The sequence below is a fragment of the Scophthalmus maximus genome, chromosome 15 (genome assembly GCF_022379125.1).
Source record: "Scophthalmus maximus strain ysfricsl-2021 chromosome 15, ASM2237912v1, whole genome shotgun sequence".
In the NCBI taxonomy this organism is placed as follows: domain Eukaryota; kingdom Metazoa; phylum Chordata; class Actinopteri; order Pleuronectiformes; family Scophthalmidae; genus Scophthalmus; species Scophthalmus maximus.
In genome coordinates, this window is record NC_061529.1 from 5,799,517 (window position 1) to 5,818,635 (window position 19,119).

Sequence of the window (19,119 nt, forward strand, 5' to 3'; positions counted from 1 at the left end):
AAGAAATTCTTAATTGAATCCAAAGCACAATCTCTTCTTAAATCTATCCGAGTGCTTTTTGTGCCTAAAATAACCAACCCATTACCTTTCCATCAGCTTAACTGCATGTTTATGACTATAACCATGGAGACATAAGTCCTGTACGCTGCTGGTGGTGTTCGTGCAAAAACCAATTAAAATGGTGTCAAACAAAACCACCCACAAAACACACAAAAAAATCTTTCCATTTCTTTTATTAAACCTGAATGAGTGATAAGCTTTTGTGTATTGACCACGGTTCTAGTTCTGCTTCCTGCTTTAATCTTGTTTCACCCCCCAAGAGACAAAGAGATCATGACCAACAGTGGAGGAAATGCCCCCTGTGACTTGTCGCTGACGTGTAGTCTCTGGCATAGTTGGTGCCCTGCCAGCCACACACACACACACACACACACACACACACACACACACACACACACATGGAGGTAAAGGTTATTCCAATGAAAGGAAATTGGATCCTGATTGCAGATTGGTGTCAGTGTGGTTCAACCCGTGGTCTGATTTCAGCTTTGTTGAACAGACGTGACGTAAGAAGATGGACAGAATAGATTAGCAGCAACACATGGGAGGGACAAACCTGGGTTTATTTAAGGTACAGTCTCCCCAAGTTGTATTATTAAGAGTACCAGATACAGTTCAAAAAAATGACTGTTACAGATTCGGAGGCAATGTGTTGTTGGATGATGCTGCACTGGTGACAGATATTTTCTGACACATCAAAATGACTCATAAGTGAGTCAGATATATGTTTGACTGAAAGGCTAATTTTGCACACAATAGGCCTTTTGGATCATCATTTTAAATTAAAAAACTATTTTGTTGATTTACGCGTCAAAAACAACTGAAATAGACCACAGGCTCACCACAAAACATGTGAAAGAAAGTGGATTCACATTCAACACCCAGATTCATTTGTGAAATATGTTTCATAAAATGTAAATCCACCTTTAACCCCCCCCCCCCTTTATTTCCCTTCCTGTTAAAGATACAAAGGTGCTGAGTGGTGTCACCCGCATGTCAGTGTTGCCATGAATATTTCAGAGGCTTGCTGATGTCGACGGCAGCAGTAAAGAAGCTATAAAGAGGGAGTTCTTTCTCTGTACAGCAGACCCCCAATCCTTCCAGACATCCACCCACGGAAGGAAAGGACTCCTCCCGTCTGTGTTTCAGCACCATGGTCAGCGCACGGGTTCTCCTCCTCGCGGCCACCTGCTGCTGCGCCTACCTGTGGCGCGCTCGCGCAGAGGACTCCTCACTGGAGACGCGCTCGTTGGATTTCCCGCTGAAAAACCAACAGGAGAAAGATCTGGTGAGAGAGTGAAAATATGAAATACGACGGTGTCTTCCATTGTTCGGAAAAGTAAAACTCATAAAAATGATATTACAGCTCAGCTTTTAATTCCATGCAGTGTCTTTCCCTATGACGACTACGTCTCAAGTATAAGTTTCATAAAGCCTCATGTATTCTACTTCTCTGGATTTTTTTTCTTTCCTCCTGTGCAGATCGATGCGTTGCAAGAAGTTCTGGAGAAGCTGAGGAGCAAAGAGATGCCCCTGGAGAAAAAGCTTGGCTGGTTGCCTTCGGTAAGTAAAAAAAAACAAACAGAAAATAAGAATAAATTAGCTTAAAATATTTTGTGAACTCGTATAGCTCTGTTACGTTTGCCTTTTGTCATTATTGCCTTTTCTTAGTAGTATTCATGTTTTTCTTTAAAAAATATGGCAGGCTATAGAATATTTTTTGGAGATGTGAATTCCAGCATCGGAGCAAACAGGATACAGGATTAATTTTGAAATGTATTTTCTAGAAATCCATTGTACTTGGAAATGCATGCGCATACATTGCGTAAATGTTTTACATTGGACTGAGTCACATGACTTTGGAAACACTGTCATCTCGTCGGATCTGATCAATAAACCGAGTGGACACCTTACATCTGCAATTTCATGATTCGAGGTTTTTGTTTTATAATCTTCCCAGTGTGATGCAGGAGAGCCATGCGCCGTGCGTAAAGGCGCGCGGATTGGCACGCTGTGCAGCTGCCCCCGGGGGACTTCCTGTAACTTTTATGTTCTTAAATGTTTGTGAAAGAAGAAAAAAGAATTTCAAGAAAGGACAGGAGAGAGTTCAGGGGTGTGGAATGACAAGAATATGTCCCGTCTTTATGATGTAAACATGGCAGGGAGGGCTGCCATAACTGTTGTCATTCTCTTTGAGATGAGAATTAAAAAATAATGTATGTCATTAATAAAGGATGTTTTTATTTTGTAAACGTGGACTGGAAGTTAGAATATGTTTGGAATATGTTCAGTGGTTTCTCTGCGTCTCTCTTTGTCCTTTGTCAATGTGTGTGATCGTGGGACGGGTGAAGTTATTCGTGTAGGATCGTGGCATTTTGAATGTGGTTTTTGTCACAAATCCTTGTTTTTTTCTCGTTCATATTTCTGTTTTTCCTCGTCGTTGTGTTTGTTTGGACTATAGTTTGTGGTTTCTGAAAACATTTGTAAGACAATAAGATCAATAAATGAACCTTTGAATTGAACGAGTCTTTGCAGTATTATATATTATATATATTATACACTCATTTTTAGTGTACATATACTCGCTTTGTGACATTTTCCCCCACAACAATCACTTGCTGTAAATTTGCTTTTGAATTCAACGATTGCGCTGCACCACTTAAAGGAACATTCAAAAAAAACCAAAAAAACATTCACTAATGCGCGGCTGCATTCCAGCACATCAGCTGTCATCTCCCTGTAATAAAAGGCGCTGTCAGGCTTTTTCTTCCCAATGACATCACAGCCCAGCGCGCAAGTTTCCAACATGGCGTCCGGCCGGGTGCTGGAGAGGGCGGTCCAGGAGGAGCCGAGGCGCGCTGCAACCGCAAACCTCGACTTCTGCCAGCACAAATACTCCCTGCTCATCATCGTCGGACGGACCGCTCACCCCAGACAGACGGAACACACCAGCAGGGAGATTGAACGAGGTACGTATATGTATTTCGACCCGCCTCTCTCATACTGTACCGACACTGTAAGTCTCATTTTGCCTCACTCTGTATTCGGGGGCAAAACAAATCAGATGCTTGAGTTCTCCTCCTCGTCTAAATCATCACCGGGGATGGCACACATGACCTTATTGCAGCGTTTAGCCATATGCAACGTTATCCACCCTATGCCGACCGAGGATGCGTCATCTGGCGATGCTCCACCATCAGCATCACCTCATCCCTGTGGACACACATCATTATCAAAAGCGGCCAGCAGCGGGTGTTTTTCCGCCTCACTCGTCGTTAGGAGAAGCTCTAAGGGGAAATGTGGAAGGGTGGATATTCAATCAACACATATTGCACTTGTAAACGACATGCCGTTAACCTCTGTGTGTTTATGTGAAGCAGTCACGGTGGAGGCAGAGAGATGGCTGTGATATAATTACGCATTATAATCTGCGTGAGTCCAATCGTAAATGTGCAAGGGAGGAACATCTGAGATAAAATATATATATAAAGATATAAAGATATTTATCATTTGCCAGACGACATTTCATCATTGTACAATACAAAAACCACCAGTGCCACCATCAACTTTTAATGAGCCCAGACGAACCGACCTGATTTCAGGTCTCTCCACTGTTGATTTTGTAGATATCCTGAATGTCATTCTTTTAAAGCCCTGAATTCTTCAAATAATCTGCAAAATTCAAAATAATTCAGAGACTTTCCCTGTGTTCCTGTTTCTCATTGTCATGTTTTGTTTTTAGTTTTTTACATTAGCTTGTATTTGCAAAGATGGCTAGTAGTCTGCATTAAAAAACATATTTGAACCCTGTATTTGAACGACATAAAATCATGTAATATGTTATTATTATCACATTACAAGAACCAATTTAAGAATAGGACATGGAAAATGATTAATCATTGCTTAAAGTGTGAGTTTTATTGCAGCCAATCATTTTTATTAATGCCTTCATGTATATGCAGCAGACTAATGTACAGGGATATCAAGTTGTGCGTGTGTTGGGGGGAAATGAAACCAGTTTACCAGACGACGTGAAATACTAAAGGAAATGGCAAAGTTGGATGAATATATTTTAGTATTTTAGTAATATGTGCAATCTGTAAAACAAATAATACGTAAATCAATCACATTTGCATATTACCACTTCTGTTTTGTGACTATCTGGACAATTATGTGTATTTGAAAGCCAATAATTCCACCACGTGACCAAATACATCTTACGTCTCCAGGCATCCGGTCATGGGACATCGACTTAAAATCCTGTAACCTGAACGTCTTTCTGCAAGAGTTCCTGTCCCATCACACGGCGTCATTCAAGGGCGCAGGTATAAGAAAATGTGTGTGTATGTTTGGGTGTGTGATCCTTCAGGCCCCAAACTCTTTGACCTTAAAGAGAAAGCCCCTGTCTCCATGGTAACCCGCCAGCTCGGCGGGCCCGGGGTCAGCGAGGGAGGAAGGAAGGGAAGTGGCGGAGCAGACGGGTGATTGTTAAACATGGGTGGGCCCTTTGGACAGAAAACAATAGAGAAGAGCGTCCAAGCTGTGCCACCTCTCTCTCTTTCTCTCTCTCTCTCTCTCTCTCTCTGTACGAGTTAGTATGCAGAGCCGAGGACGACCAGGGGAAACAGTCAGCTGAGCTGTGAAGTATAGGTGACAAACACACACAAGAACAGACACGTCCTCTCTCTGGGGAGGAGAAAACAGCAGCCAAGTCGGTTGTCTGTACTGTACGTGGTAAAATACCACTGTATAGTGAATTCTCTCTCTTCTGTTGTTTTGGGTCTCAGGCTTTTGTAAAATGGCCGGAGAGCGAAAAAGAGAAAGAGATGTGACATAGGAGGGAATAGTTTAACATTTGTGGACCATTCCCTTCCATTATTTGATTTCTCGCCAAGAGTTAGATGAGGCGATCTACTGTTACTGTGAATATGGTAAATATGTGGCTGGAGTCAGCAGCTTGTTAGCTTAGCTTAGCATAAGGACTGGATACAAGGGGAAACCAGTTGCCTGGTTTTATGCAAACATAACAAAATCCTCTGACTGGCACCTATAAAGGCAATATAATGTTTTGTAAGTTAATTATTGTATGGGTTTAACAAACAGGCTATTCAATCTATGTAGAGGTACTAACTAGTCGGTGGATTTTGTTAGAGCCAGTCTTGCTGCGTCCCCCATCAAACAATTTATTTACATTTTTTGTGCCACTGTTTCACAAGGCCGGAGCATAAAAATGTGAAAAATGTAGTCCGCCGCAATATTAAACTGAGGTATTGTCAAACAAGTTTGCTTGTCCCTTGTTTATTTCTAACTTGAGACAAAGAGAGAGAGAAACTTTTGTTCATATTTGGGTCATCGTTATTTTCCAGTTGGCTGTGTTCGCCTCTGTGTCCCTCAGCCGTTCGTCCAGTTCCCCTCAGACTGGATATTCGAACTCGGCATCTCGTCCTCAGACAGTCCCTCTGACTCAGCTGTTCTGCTCTTCTCCCTTCCTCTTTTTTATTTTCACTCAGCGAGTCAGTCAGTCGCCCGGTTCACTTTCTCTTTGACCTCGTTGGGCTTGTTTCCTGATTCCCTCAGCAGTCACTCTCTCGCCTGCTTCCCTTTGGTCGTTGTTTGTGCCCTTCGCTTACTACGTGTTGTTTTGCTCTTTATCCTCTTTAGGGCAGAAGTGTCTGCGCCACAGTACCAAAGTGTTAGACACTCAGGTGCTGATCAGTCCATCTCAGGAACAGGTTCATTCAGAGGTGAGAGGTCAAATCTATCAATCTATCAATCAATCAATCAATCAATCAATCAATCAATCAATCAGTCTGCCTGTCTGTCTGTCTGTCTGTCTGCCTGTCTGTCTGTCTGTCTGTCTGTCTGTCTATCAATCAATCAATCAATCAGTCTGCCTGTCTGTCTGTCTGTCTGTCTGTCTATCTATCTATTTATCTATCTATTTATCTATCTATCTATCTATCTATCTTCATATGATTTAATTGATTAGAGTAATATTCTATTTTCATTATCATTATTTTATTTTGGGTCGAAAAAAGGTGATCTTCAAACCAGCAAATTGTTGGCAAAAATCAAAAATAGTCAATTACTTTTAATTTCAGCTCTAAAGTCTAAAGTCTTAATCAAAAAATAATTTTTCAGTTCAAAAGGTCTGTTTTTGAAGTATAAAATGCTTTATTCTTTGATTTTTCTCTCTCCCCGTGTTCTTTCATTTTGCTCCGCGGCTGCTCTTTGACTTGTGATAATAAAAGGGAGTGAAGTGAGTGAGTGAAGAAATTACATAACATCACATCTCACCTTCCCTCTCGCTTGTTCAGGTGTTCGCTCTGCTGTCGAGGGAATCGGCTCACAAGCTGCTGATCCTGTCCGGCCAGAGCGTGGAGGAGAGTGGAGACCTGCTGTTTCACAGAGGACTGTTTTCACCACAACAACTGAAAAAAATACTGACAGAGCAGGTAACGCCACGTTCCCTCTGATATATTTCACGCAATGTTGATAAATCAGTTGCTTTTATTCTTAAAGATTTACAAATCTACGCTTATTTTAAAGCTGCAGTTGCTGAATGTTTTCATCATTAATGAATCAGCGGCTTACTTTGTCCAATGAGACGTCTTCAGATTCTTTGTTTTGTTTTACCAACAGCCCAACACCCACGGACGTTGCATCATTGCGATCTAAAAGAGACAAAAAAACAGCAAAGTCTCACTATATTTGATCAACTGTCAAATGTTTTACAACTAAACTTGAATGTCATCACCAGCTTCCGTTGTTAAATATATATCTAAATGTGTCAACAATTTAAATCGTACAGCAAATCAGCTGGTATTCCAATTTTTGGAATGTATTTAATAAAACCCATTATATAGTATATAAGAATATACACTTTATCAATTACATTAGCCATATCTCTACCCACAATTTCCTGTTTCTTTATCCCAACACCAGCAATTTGTCTCTGTCTTCAGTTCATAGGTGAGGAGAGCTCTGCCTCCTCTTCCAAGCTCAGCCTGACTCTCAGCTGTCCCAACATCGGCGAGTGGAGGAAGACTCTCTCGGGGAACCAGCCTCTGCGGGGTCCCGTCACACTCCACATCAATCCCCCAGAGGTGCTGCCTGCCATGGAGGCGCTGGGGGAATTCACCTCCCTCATCTCCGGTACCCTCTGCCCTCTGTCCACCTTTGACCTCCTGCCTCCTCCCGCCACCGTTGGTTTCCTGAAGCTGTCCCGCCCCTGCTGCTACGTGTTCCCCGCGGGTCGCGGCGACTGTGCCTTCTTTGCCGTTAACGGGTTCACGGTGCTGCTGGATGGCGGCTCGGACACCCAGGCCTGCTTCTGGAGGCTGGTCCGCCACCTGGACCGCGTTGATGCAGTTTTGTTGACGCACATCGGGACAGAGAACCTGCCGGGCGTCAACGCCTTTCTGGAGAGGAAGGTGGCAGAACTGGAGCTGAGTTCTGATGTCAAAGGTCAGATGCTTATGTTATTCGTGGTCCTGAGGGAAGGTGAAGTAATGAGGAAAAAAGGTCTCTTATTGTTTGTGTGTTTTTCTGTGTCTTCATGTTCTTTTATCCAAGCAGAGGACTTGTCCAAGAGGCTGATCTCCCCAGAGCTCGGAGTCGTGTTCTTTAACGCCCCCAGCAGGCTGCAGGTGGAGCAGCAGCCTTGTGAGTGAGAAAAACCCACTGTAATACATTTTAGAATCAAATAATGTTATCTAAATAAGGAATATGGGCTAACAACCCTCTTGCTAATCAGATACATGTATAAAAACAGTCATATACATTTGCATTACAAGAGTTTGGATCTTAAAGGACTATCTTCCTTCAGTGTCTGACTTTTCCAGAGTTAAAGGTACCACATGAGTGTTTACACCTTTTTTAGTATTTACAAAAAAAATGAGCATTACAAACTATATTTTACCTTTTAAATAGTCATTTGCTCAAGTAATCCACTCAAGCTCCATCTATTCGTTTTCCAGAGGATACTGCATTTGCTCAGTCGTCATGGAGATGATTACTGCAGTTCATTTTTTTGAGTGTTTTGTAACCCGACTTGTTTTGCATTTTTTGGTTACATCGACAAGATGGCTTCTTTATCTACAGTCCATTGGCACATTACTGCGAGCCAGATAATGAGATTGTGGGAGGTGTGATGATTTCTTATTGTTTTGCCCATTACCGATTAGTATCAATTTTTTTGGCAACATGCTAAGAAAACGACATGCAAAGAAAACTCTCTTCATGTGGTAATGACCACCTATGTAAAAAACAAAGTGAAACACAGCTGTCATTCTCCTTCTGCCAGGTGTGGACAATGTACTGAAGAGCACGCAGCAGGCGGCTCTAACCCTACAGTTATTAAAGAAGTTAGACATCAGACCGCGGCCAATGTTTCGACCGCAAGGCGTCCCCATCGAGCCACTAACCCTGTTCCAGAAGATGGGAGTGGGACAGCTGGATTTATACATCCTCAGTCCTGGCAAAAACAGCCAGGAGTACCAGACACTCCTGCAAAACTGGCCCGATGCAGAGTCATCAGCATCCAAATCTCAAGCTCCCCCTCTCACCGCCCTGGCCTCGGTTTCTGCTCTGCTTGTGTGGCATCCAGCGTGTCCTCAGGAGAAGTTGGTCAGGGTGCTGTTCCCCGGTGTTACGCCACAGGCGAAGCTGCTGCAGGGGCTAGAGAGGCTGAAGGGCCTCGCCTTCCTCCAAAAACCCACGGTGACCGCCGGTGACCTGGAGAGGCTGGGTGAAGACAGAACGACCAAGAGGACAGACAGCCAGGATAGTGGCAAGTCACAAGGGAAGGAAACAACACCCAAACATGGGAGAGAAAGAGGGATTCGAGAAGATGTTAAGGAGGTATCGGTGAAGGAAAAGGGTAAGGGATTAAATGGAGGTGACAAAACCAAAATCAAAGAGGTGGGTGTCAAGCAGAAAGCAGCGTCGTTAGAGAAGAATACGTCAAAGAAAGGAGGAGGGAAGGATGGGAAGACTGGCAATAAAGAAGAGAGTGGTGGTATGAGAAATGATCAGGTGAAGAAGGATGCTGTCCCTTCCAAACCAAAGAATGAAAATAAAACTAAGCTCAAAACGGAAGCAAAAAACGACTCCAAAACAGGGACAAAGAAAACAAGAAAACCATCAGGAAAGGAGGCGATTGATGGCAAGAAGGCCCAAGTAAACGCCGACCCGTCAGATCACTCTACAAAACCTGATGCTGGGACGGCGTTAGAAATCCCGGAGCTGGAGCGCTCTGCTGCCGAGCCGCAGAATCAAAAAGTGGAGCGAGAACCCGGAGAGAACCCCTGTGGCTCCAAAATGTCTAGCCCCGAAGATATGACTGCGGATCTTCTCAGGCTGCGGGAGGAAACAGTAGATGGAGCAAAGCAGAGAAGCAGCGAGTCAGGAAATGAAAAGAGCCTTGGAGGGCTGCGCAAAGAGATGAGTAATGACGTAGTCGCTATACCGGGGCAAGAAGCAGCAGCAGGTGGAGAGCGTGGGGACACTGGCGTGCAAGATAAGGCTGAGGTTGGAGAGGAAGCTGGTGCAGACTTGGAGAAAGCATCTGGAAAGCCAGCAAAGGTGGTGGGATTCCCATCTCCCTTGAACAAAGCGCCAAAGGACGAGTGCACTGCCCAGCAAGATGTAACCCCGACTGAGTACACTCTCCTAGATGGGGCTTTGAAGCACAGCCCTCCCTCAAGATCCTCACCAGAGAACCAGGCGCCTGTCAGCCTCGATGAGGAGACAGTAGAGCCGGCCTCCCCCGACTCACGGCCCAACAGTGCGGGCCACACTCCTTACTGTCTTTCCCCAGATGACGTGTGGTGCAACAGGGCCACCCTTAGCAGGTTACAGGCCCAGATGGGTACCTCGGAGTCCGCTAACGCCAACCAGCCCAATGAACCATCCAGACAGAGTGAGTCCAGAAACCCTCCGGAGAGCCACACCAACCCCAGGGAGAAGCAGCTGAGTTTCCTCTCGTTGGGCTCACTGAAAGACGGATCGTCAGACCCCTCTCCCTCCGTGGCCACCACCACCACCACCACCACGCACTCCATGCCAGCAGAGGTGAGCTCACCTCAGTCCACAGAAGTAGACGAGTCACTGTCCATGTCCTTCGAGCAGGGACCGACCAATGTGAGCCAGAGAGAGGGGGACGACAGCCTTCAACACTCCCACTCCAACGGAGGCCATTTTGTCGGGATGTCTCTGCCGTTGAAGAAGCCGCCCAGATCTGTGGGTCAAGGTTCAGAGATGGGGCGACCTCCAGCTCCCAGCACACTTCACTTTGAGGCGTCGCCTCATGATGTGGATCTTTGTCTGGTCTCTCCTTGTGAGTACAAGCATTTCAAAGCGCCTGACTCCAGCTCTGCTGCCAGTGAGCCGTCCAGAGGGGCCTTCGCTCCACATCATCACGGCAACAACAACAACCCCAGGGACACGTCGCCCAGTGAATCAAACGCCCCCGTCTGTACAGAGGACTGCCCGTCCACCACGGCAGATGGCGCTCTGGACTCGGACGAGGGTGAGTCGTGTAGTGAGCCGACCAACTCCCCGCACGACCCCTGCACCAGTCGGGCTCTGCCCTCAGACCCTCCCCCGGCCCCTCTCAGGGACAGTCCGCCTCTGACCCCACATCCGGACACCTGCATGCCTGTTCCTCAGTCGGACTCTGATCCCCACGGGAAGAAAGCTAAAGCCGGCAGCATGCGAGGGAAAAAGACACCAGGGGTGAGTTTGTCTTATTAACCTCGAAGAATAAGAATGTCTGCATTAATATGGTGTATCAACCCATGTTTTCATATATAGTTTGATTGTAGCTGCAGTCAAGACTTACTGTAGAATTTCTTAGCCAGATTTAAAGGAGAATAAGGAGGTTGTTTGTTTTAGAAGAAGTCTTCAGTCCTGGTCATAGTTACTGTAAGAAGTTTAAGCTTATTATCAAAAGAAATATTTTGACATTTTGTGAAATATAATCTACACTTAATTTTTGGCACGGAGTTAGATGAGGAGATTGATACCATTTTCATTTCAGTTTTTTAATTGTAAGGTTCCCAGTCAAGAGACAGCCCTGAGCACAACTTCCTGAAAACTGGCAAATTGTTATAACAAATTAAACAAACATAATATAACATGTTTAAGCTTTAGAGGTAAGGCAGGCAGATTTTGGATCAGGTGAGCAAACAAATATACTGGAAGCTGCTACTATAATGATAATAATTTGTATGATATAGCTACAATCGGTAATGTTATTTCTTAGATTGTTGTTTTACCAGATAAAAAAGATGATATTTAGAGATTAAAATCATATTTGACTGCAAAAAGAAAAAAAAAGTAAGTTACAAAGTTGAAGCGTTCCATCATGATAATAAAGGAAAAATAATGGTCCCACCCCTTTTCAATCCTCATCTCGGAATTGATTTTTGCTTTTCAGGACTAATATCTTATACATTCTGTGCATTCATAGAAAAATAATTTCTTCCTAATGCTACCAGGTTGTTGAGGGCTCCCAAAGAACGGGCTCAGGGAAAGGCAGGACAGGGAGCCAAAGTGGAGTCCCCAAAGGGAATGTCCCGTCCACTCGTGGGCCGTCCTCCAGCACCCGCTCAGCGCCAGCAAAATCCTCACCCAACCCAGGTAGAGCTGTTTCCTTTCTGTAGCTCTGCAGACTGAACGTGTGTGTGTGTGTGTGTGTGTGTGTGTGTGTGTGTGTGTGCCCTCTGGCTCGTGTCTGGCTTGGTGACCATGGTTTTCTGTCACAGGCTCTAAGAGTAGCTCCGTTGGTGAAGTCAGCGTGTACGTGGATCTGGCCTACATCCCCTCTGGATCCTCCTCTCCCACGGTCAGCGTGGACTTCTTCAGGTGCGTTCGCTCCTCCTGCTACATCGTCAGCGGCGACAGTCCGGAGAGGGAGCAACTCATGAGGCACACCCTGGACGCTCTGCTGGATGGAAAGACATCGTGGCCCGACGCTATGCAGGTAGACACGCGCACATGCACGCGATTCAGCTGCTATGGTTTATTTGGATAATACTTTTTTTTTTTGGTAAGATTTGCACCACGGCATTTTCCACAGAGCAAGATGTGCTGGTAAAGACAAAAGGAACATAAGTATTAATAAAAAATCGATCACAAATTTTTTGACCACACAGTCACCCCATAAACCTCAGCCATGTGCATCATTGTTGAGCTGTTTTTTTGTTTGTTTTTGTGCATTCTTATTCTAAAGCATGTAACTCATCCGGGGGGAATTGCTATGAAGGAAAATGAATAAGCGCTCGACACCAAACTGTAAACTATCCTTGATTTTCTGCAGATGCAGGAATCCTCTAAAAAAAACTGCAGCCAAGGATAGCAACAGATGACAGAATGGGCAGAAGGTTAAATGTGAGTTTTCCCTCCCATTTCTGTGTATCTACAGGTGACAGTGATCCCCACGTTTGAGTCTGTGCCGATGCAGGAGTGGTACCAGCAAACCCTGGACAAACAGAAGGAGCTGGGCATCACCGTCCTGGGATCCAACAGCACTGTCGCCATGCAGGACGAGACCTTTCCTGCCTGCAAGATAGAGTTCTGAGGTGGAGGGTGAATATGAGCTAAAAGATGGGGGATGTGTGTGGGTGAGAGGAAGAAAAGGAGAGTGTGGAGTTAAGAGAGTTAGAAATAGATTGTGGGGAAATAAAAGAAATACTGCATAAGGCCCCTCACTGCATGACAACGACTTAGTGGGTAATTAAATACGACATTCACCTCCTGGTTTTCACACATTTACGGGCTTCTTTTGTCAAAAAATGCTTATTTCTCTTTATCCATGGAGAACACACATCGAGAACTGCATGATTTTTAAAAAAAATTTTGACCAATGACCCTGTGCCAAGCAGGAGAGGAGATCAGACTGGCTGCAGGGGAAGCATGTCGGGCTGCAGAGCGTGTAGATCTACATGAAAGCTGATGATGTAAATTAGTCAAAAATAATGTCTACATTGGGCTAGAGGCACCGTGTGTTGGCTTGTTTTTCTCAATATGTGAAGCACTGAAGTGTGACAGCAGCCCGTGCTGTGTTTCTGGGCCCGTCTTGCTGCTTTTAATGCAACCTTTTTTTTTTAAAATTTATGTTTGAGTCATTTGTCTTTTTATTTACTAAAATTTGCAGCGTGTGGCCGGGCGTTTGTTGTGAACACAGTGAGCAAACATGCGGTGAGCTGTGCTGCGTGTTGTAAAGAACCTGCTTTAAAACCGACGCAGACGCGTCCGCTGCTCGTGAGCGATAATCGGCAACGCTGAACCTGAGATTACCGAGTGTGCAGAGACAAATCTGTCAATAGGGATTAGACCACCAGATTAAATTTAACAGCATTACAGCAGTCATGTTATTAAAAATGGCACTGTAATTTTTAATCCATTACAAGTGCTTATGAATGATAATGCAAATAACTTAAGGAATCAGACTACAAATGCTTTTATAGAATAACGGGTTGACTTGTTATCTTATACTAAAAAAAACATTAAAAATATTGACATGTTCTGTATTTTCATTGTGAATATGATGGGTATGATCATAAAGTATATTGTAGTAAATTATTTGCACAGCATAAAAGCTTGTTGTGGCAGGTGGTAACAAGAGCTTTCCCAGATGTATGCTGTAAATAAGACAACAACACGTGTTATCTGTAACTGGAGGCAAAGTAATCCTGAACATTGAACATCCAAACATGTTCTTTTTCAAATTTGTGTACAGGAAAGCATACGATCTGACATACGAAGTGTTGTTTTTTAAAATAATAAATAACTCATCAATTAATATTTACGTGGGATTAAGTAGTGGAGGTCCTCAGTTTATACTCTCACCTCGAGTGAGTATATTCTGGTTTCCCCTGTAACTCACACCAAATTCCACCCGGTGTACTTCAAATGCAATTTCAAGTGAGCAATTGGAAATCTTCAATGTAATGGATTACATTTTAACCTCCGGCTCCGTTAAGTCCACTGTGTTTCCCTCCTTCAACCCTCTCTCTGTATGTCAAATGTTGAGATGTTTGCAAAAATCACGAGTTAAACTAGTATGAGCACTGTTGCTGTTTTTGTCTTTAAAAAGGATAAGTCGACACAGACATGAATGTGGAATACAGATTCTTCTAGACCAAAGCATGAGATCAAAACGACACCACTGACCATTTTCCTCTCCGTGCGAATGCCGCCTCCAGACACAAAGAAAAAATGTCATTCACATTCAATGTCTCCAAATTGTCTGAAAGATATTTTGTAATTACAGAAATGCACTGTTAAACTTTTATCATGAACTAGTATCATCCTTGAGAAGAATGCAATTCCTTTTATTTTGTGTAATTTCCTCTTTCTAAAAAAAATCCCTTTCTCAAATGGTGTGTGAGGAATTGCACTTTCCACGCACGTTGTCCAAACCAAATTCACTACAACTCTAATGATACACACACTTTTCTGCTGCCAGATTAAATGATTCACTGGGATCGCGGCGTTGAACTATAGATCTGGAATCACCACCAACCGACACGTACTTGAACCCCACAGTAGCCAAGTGAATTGTGAGTGTATGTGTGTGTCCCGCATGTACAAAGTAATGTATGTACCGTATGTTGCTTCATTCATGATATTCATGAAGAGAGAGACAGAGACGAGTGTCGGATAGGAAAAAACAAATAAGTTGTACGTTGTGGGTTCGGGAGTAATGTGTGAATAAAGAATGTGCATCACCATTAAACAATTGTCTGCCGAGAGTCGCGTCAATGCAAATCCTTCAGCAGTGCAGCCTTGTGGATGATGATTAAAGACCAGGACACTGGCACGTTGCTCTTCACTGAACTCTCTACAGGCCCACGGCCTCTCTGAGAACCAGGACATTTGGGGGTCAAGAGGTGAACAATGGCCTGGAGCTCTGAAGATCCAACGATTGCCTTCTCCCCGTCTCGTGGGAAAGTACTGAACGGACGTTCTGTTGAATCATAAAACTGCCATTTATCCAAAAACCTGACCTGAGTCTGTTGCTCAGATATATTAAATGAAATTGAGGATTTTGCATGCAAACGAATCAGTTTGCCTGCAGCAGCAGAACAAATACAAGGCAAAAAGAGAATCAATAGGGTTAAAATTCAAATCTTGTCCCAGTGACTCATGACAGTCTGTCGCCTGGGGGTGGAAGGTGGCTGCAGTGGAAGGCCTGTGACATTTCCTCTAGTTACTTGATTTTTTACATAAATGATAAACACGATGTCTTAGTTTAACTTGAAGTGTTCCGGTTCTTAGAGACCCCCCCCCACCCCCCCCCCCCACACACACACACACGCGGTTTTCTTTATTCAAGGCTGAAACTGGGCATTTCCATTGATTCTGAAGAACAAAAGAATGTGTGAAGTGAACTCGAAACTCCTGTGACTTTCACTTTTTGCACAGACAGTTTCGTTCCCTCGGTCCGCCACTAGATGTCAGTCACAACTTCATAATCACCGCCGTGGTGCCAAAAAGAGATTTTATCTGGATCAAAGTCTCATAACAGGCACACGAGACAACTTTATGTAATAGCAACGAGATGTCTTTGTGAAACCTGAACGTTTCTTGTGAGCGAATGATCACGGTTGTGGCCGAAGTGTTTGCCGTTTATTGCGTCATCAGGAAATATGATCCTATTGTTTTTTTGAGGTTTGTATGTCTACTATTACAACACTGTAATTTATTGATTGACTGATTGAAATGTTTATTTTGAATATTTAAACAATTAACATTATATATGGTGATGGCTAGTGTATAAAATAAAGAAATCATTGCTTTTTGATCCTTATGAAATGCTCCTTATGCCTGCATTATTTTACCTGCTGTGTCATAACCCCTACAGTTTTTTCACCTGTTGAAAATACCTTTGAATGATACAACCCACAAAACACAGTGTATGACCTGCCAACAAGGACGGAAATCTGTTTCTGGCGAACGATCACTTTTTGGCACCAGTTATGGAAACTTGGGATGGTTATGATGAGAACGCGGGGCTCGTGTTGTTTTTTTCATCAGCTGTTATGTCACAGAAGTGTGAGGGACAAAAGTATGTGCACTTTTATGTTGCGTAACACCCCCCGCAGATATGTAACCAAACAAATAAACCCACATGACAAAGAGATATGCGGGGTTTTTTAAAAATTAATTTATTATATTTTACCCCACTTGTTTTTATTGACACACGATGTTTCACTGAGTCATTTGTAAAAAGTGAAGTCCCGCCCACTTCTCCGCCCCCGGTATAAGAGTGTGTCGCAACGTTGCCTTCGACAAACCCCACACACACTCCTGCTGCACGGACCAACTCACCGAGGGAATATATAATATATATATATATATATATATATATATATATATATATATATAATATAATAACCGGACTACTATCACGTTTTCATCTCACTGGGATTCTGGGATTTATTATTTCTTTTTTTGGGGCTTTTCAAACATGATTCCAGAGGAAAGCTTCGACTCCATCGAGAACAGGTAAATTCTTTTACTTTCTCTCCTCTTTTTACGGTGAGATTGTTTTAGTGAAAGCCGTTTGTCTTGTCTGCGCCATGTGGAGGGGGAATCGTGATTCTCTCGTCCTGGGACTCCCCCTGAATCTGAGCTCGGGTTTGAGACCATAATATGTGGCAGGGATCGTTTAACACACACACACACACACACACACACACACACACAGGACTCAACTGTAAAAACAATTCACAACAGAAACTGTGCAATATTCATATTTATTCTCCATGTGTAACTATTGCTACTGCTCTGTATTTAGTAAATTATGTATCTTTTTTAAAAATATTTTCTGTTATATTTTGTACATACCTATTGCTTTTTAAAATTTCTTCCTATATTCTTCTATCCCCTTTGCTGCTGTAATCTCCAAATTTCCCCATTGCGGGACGAATAAAGTTATATCTTATAATGCAGCTTTAAAAGTTAATGCATGGATTCATATTTGGAGTTTGAATAGTCACAAATACCCTCCCTGATTCCAATTTGAAGATCTGTTTGCACAGTTATGTGCATGCTTGTTGCACATGGTGCCATGTGTGACACTGACCCTGATACTGAAACTTAAAATGCAATTACCTCTATTTGATCACAGTCATCAACATGCAACACAAACCGATGTGGCTTCACGTGAAACAGTTAATTAAATTGATCCATTGTGGGGGGTGGAAGCAGGTTTTTGACATGGCCATGATTTGATGTTTTGCTTGCTCTGTCCCCCCCCCCCCCTCAGGATGCAGTCAGTGGGTCTGGCTCTGGAGGAGTTGCTGGTCACGGCTCAGAAACAAGACTGCCTCACTATTGGCATCTACGAATCGGCCAAACTTTTTACCGCGTGAGTTGGAACTATGTACTTTTGGCACATCATTTCCCTGACTCACGAGCACTGCGTGTGCTTCTCTTTCCTTTCAATAATGGTCCTTTGACTCAACCAGTTTGTCTCCTTCCTCCTCAGAGATCCAGACAGCGTGGTGCTGTGCGTCCTGGCGGCCGACGGTGAGGACGACGTGGCGCTGCAGATCCACTTCACCCTGCTGCAGTCGTTCTGCTGCGACAGCGGCATCACCATCCTGCGCGTCTCCGGCGTGCAGCGGCTCCAGCAGCTGCTGGGATCAGTGGATGCCAACCGAAACCAGGAGGAGCACGGAGACCTCCACTGCATGCTGGTCACGGTGCGTTTGAAATGTTACTTCACACACTTTGCAGCTGGTGAACAATCCTTTATTGCTTGGACATTTTGAATCAACTGATCTGTCATTTCCTTGTGATTCTATTTTCTTTTCTTTGAATTGCAAATGCTTTCTGCAGATCAAATTCTTCCTTAAAGTATGACCATGGATTTGATGCCATACATGTTTACTCTGCAGAACCCCCAGGCGGACCACTGCAGGCTACAAGAGGTGGGGACCTACTGCCAGGAGAGCCGGCGCCGCGACCAGTGGGTGCCCGAACTGGTCCTGCAAGAACGATGACGAGTCTGGTGCCCCTGACACACCAACACAACACAAGAGCTCTTCCCAGGGTTCAGATAGTAAAGAATTGGCCTGGAGGGGTCCAGGACGGGCCGTCCTGACTGATGACGAGCAGGAACCAAGGACTCCCCTGCCAGTGACTATAGTGACGCAGTCGCGAGTGGAGACTGGTCTCTAATGTTCGGCTTTGTGCAAAAGTTACAGACAGACGGAAAAGATCGTATTGTCAAGTGAGACAGAATCTAAGCTCGTATCGCGTGCTTCTGTTTGGCTACTCGCAATGTTTATTGGGTGTGCCGGTTATCAGTGGAGGCGTCGTGGCTGTCAAAACAAAACTTCCACACCCCAACTTGTCCCTGGGAGATCTGCGTGTTTCTTTGGACTGGACAGGAATGCTGCAGTGGCGAAACTATGCCCGACATTCCTGTGTGTTCTGACACGAGAGAGGTCCTTGGAGGAAAAGGTGTGTGTGTGTGTGTGAGTGAGTGTGTGTGACTGTGAGGAATGCGTGTTGCATGCGTGTACAATGTCTTTCTTTAGAGAAGACTGGGCGTGAGGCATGTGCTTTCTTCGAAACCAGTGGCTGAACCGCGGAGGTATCGTCACCATGGAAACTGAAATGAAAATGATGTCCGAGTCGCACAGCATTTATCGGACGGAATAAGCTGTACTTTGGTCAGAGTAGGATAAAGATTGAGCTGTTTTCTGATTTGATCAACAAGTCGGCTTTGAACTGTTATTGTACAAAAAAAATGAGTCAATATTGGCATGCATTCAAGAATAATGCGTTTCTGATGAAAATGCTGTTAAGTAATATTAAGTGACCACAATGTTAATTTATTGATTGTATCAGTTGTTTGAGTAGCTATTTATTGTCTGATTATGTGCTCTGTTAACTAAGTCAATAAATTATTATCGCTTTATCAAAAGCTTTCTGCTCAAATTTCATGAAAAAAAAAAAAGGGGGGCAACTGTGCGTCATGGAACCAGCTGCGTCACACAACTAGTGTTTACATTACATTTGAGTTGAAGTAATGGAGAG

The 19,119-nt window shown here is 43.9% G+C and overlaps 3 protein-coding genes across 5 annotated transcripts; all 3 read left to right on the top strand.

Annotated features, from left to right (window-relative positions):
* The first annotated feature begins 1,035 nt into the window (after positions 1–1,035).
* LOC118286586 (cocaine- and amphetamine-regulated transcript protein-like) lies at positions 1,036–2,582 on the top strand. The gene is made up of 3 exons (XM_035611122.2): positions 1,036–1,348; positions 1,543–1,623; positions 2,021–2,582. Exons 1-3 carry the CDS (start codon positions 1,214–1,216, stop codon positions 2,126–2,128), a joined length of 324 nt encoding a protein of 107 aa, XP_035467015.1. The 5' UTR covers positions 1,036–1,213; the 3' UTR covers positions 2,129–2,582.
* A 268-nt stretch (positions 2,583–2,850) lies between these two features.
* On the top strand, positions 2,851–14,819 carry LOC118286358 (microtubule-associated protein 1S-like). Of its 2 annotated transcripts, none has more exons than XM_035610760.2 (10): positions 2,851–3,029; positions 4,290–4,385; positions 5,722–5,804; positions 6,378–6,515; positions 7,026–7,527; positions 7,636–7,725; positions 8,366–10,797; positions 11,562–11,703; positions 11,829–12,046; positions 12,488–14,819. In XM_035610760.2, exons 1-10 carry the CDS (start codon positions 2,867–2,869, stop codon positions 12,641–12,643), a joined length of 4,020 nt encoding a protein of 1,339 aa, XP_035466653.2. In that variant the 5' UTR covers positions 2,851–2,866; the 3' UTR covers positions 12,644–14,819. The 2 variants fall into 2 exon arrangements, with proteins under 2 accessions (XP_035466653.2, XP_035466654.2); XM_035610761.2 differs by having other exon boundaries at positions 7,639–7,725.
* Positions 14,820–16,280: 1,461 nt separating this feature from the next.
* LOC118286359 (growth arrest and DNA damage-inducible protein GADD45 beta) lies at positions 16,281–19,000 on the top strand. Of its 2 annotated transcripts, none has more exons than XM_047327176.1 (5): positions 16,281–16,424; positions 16,460–16,575; positions 17,339–17,440; positions 17,561–17,777; positions 17,973–19,000. In XM_047327176.1, exons 2-5 carry the CDS (start codon positions 16,538–16,540, stop codon positions 18,075–18,077), a joined length of 462 nt encoding a protein of 153 aa, XP_047183132.1. In that variant the 5' UTR covers positions 16,281–16,424; positions 16,460–16,537; the 3' UTR covers positions 18,078–19,000. The 2 variants fall into 2 exon arrangements, with proteins under 2 accessions (XP_047183132.1, XP_035466655.1); XM_035610762.2 differs by having other exon boundaries at positions 16,331–16,412; positions 16,443–16,575.
* Positions 19,001–19,119: the final 119 nt, after the last annotated feature.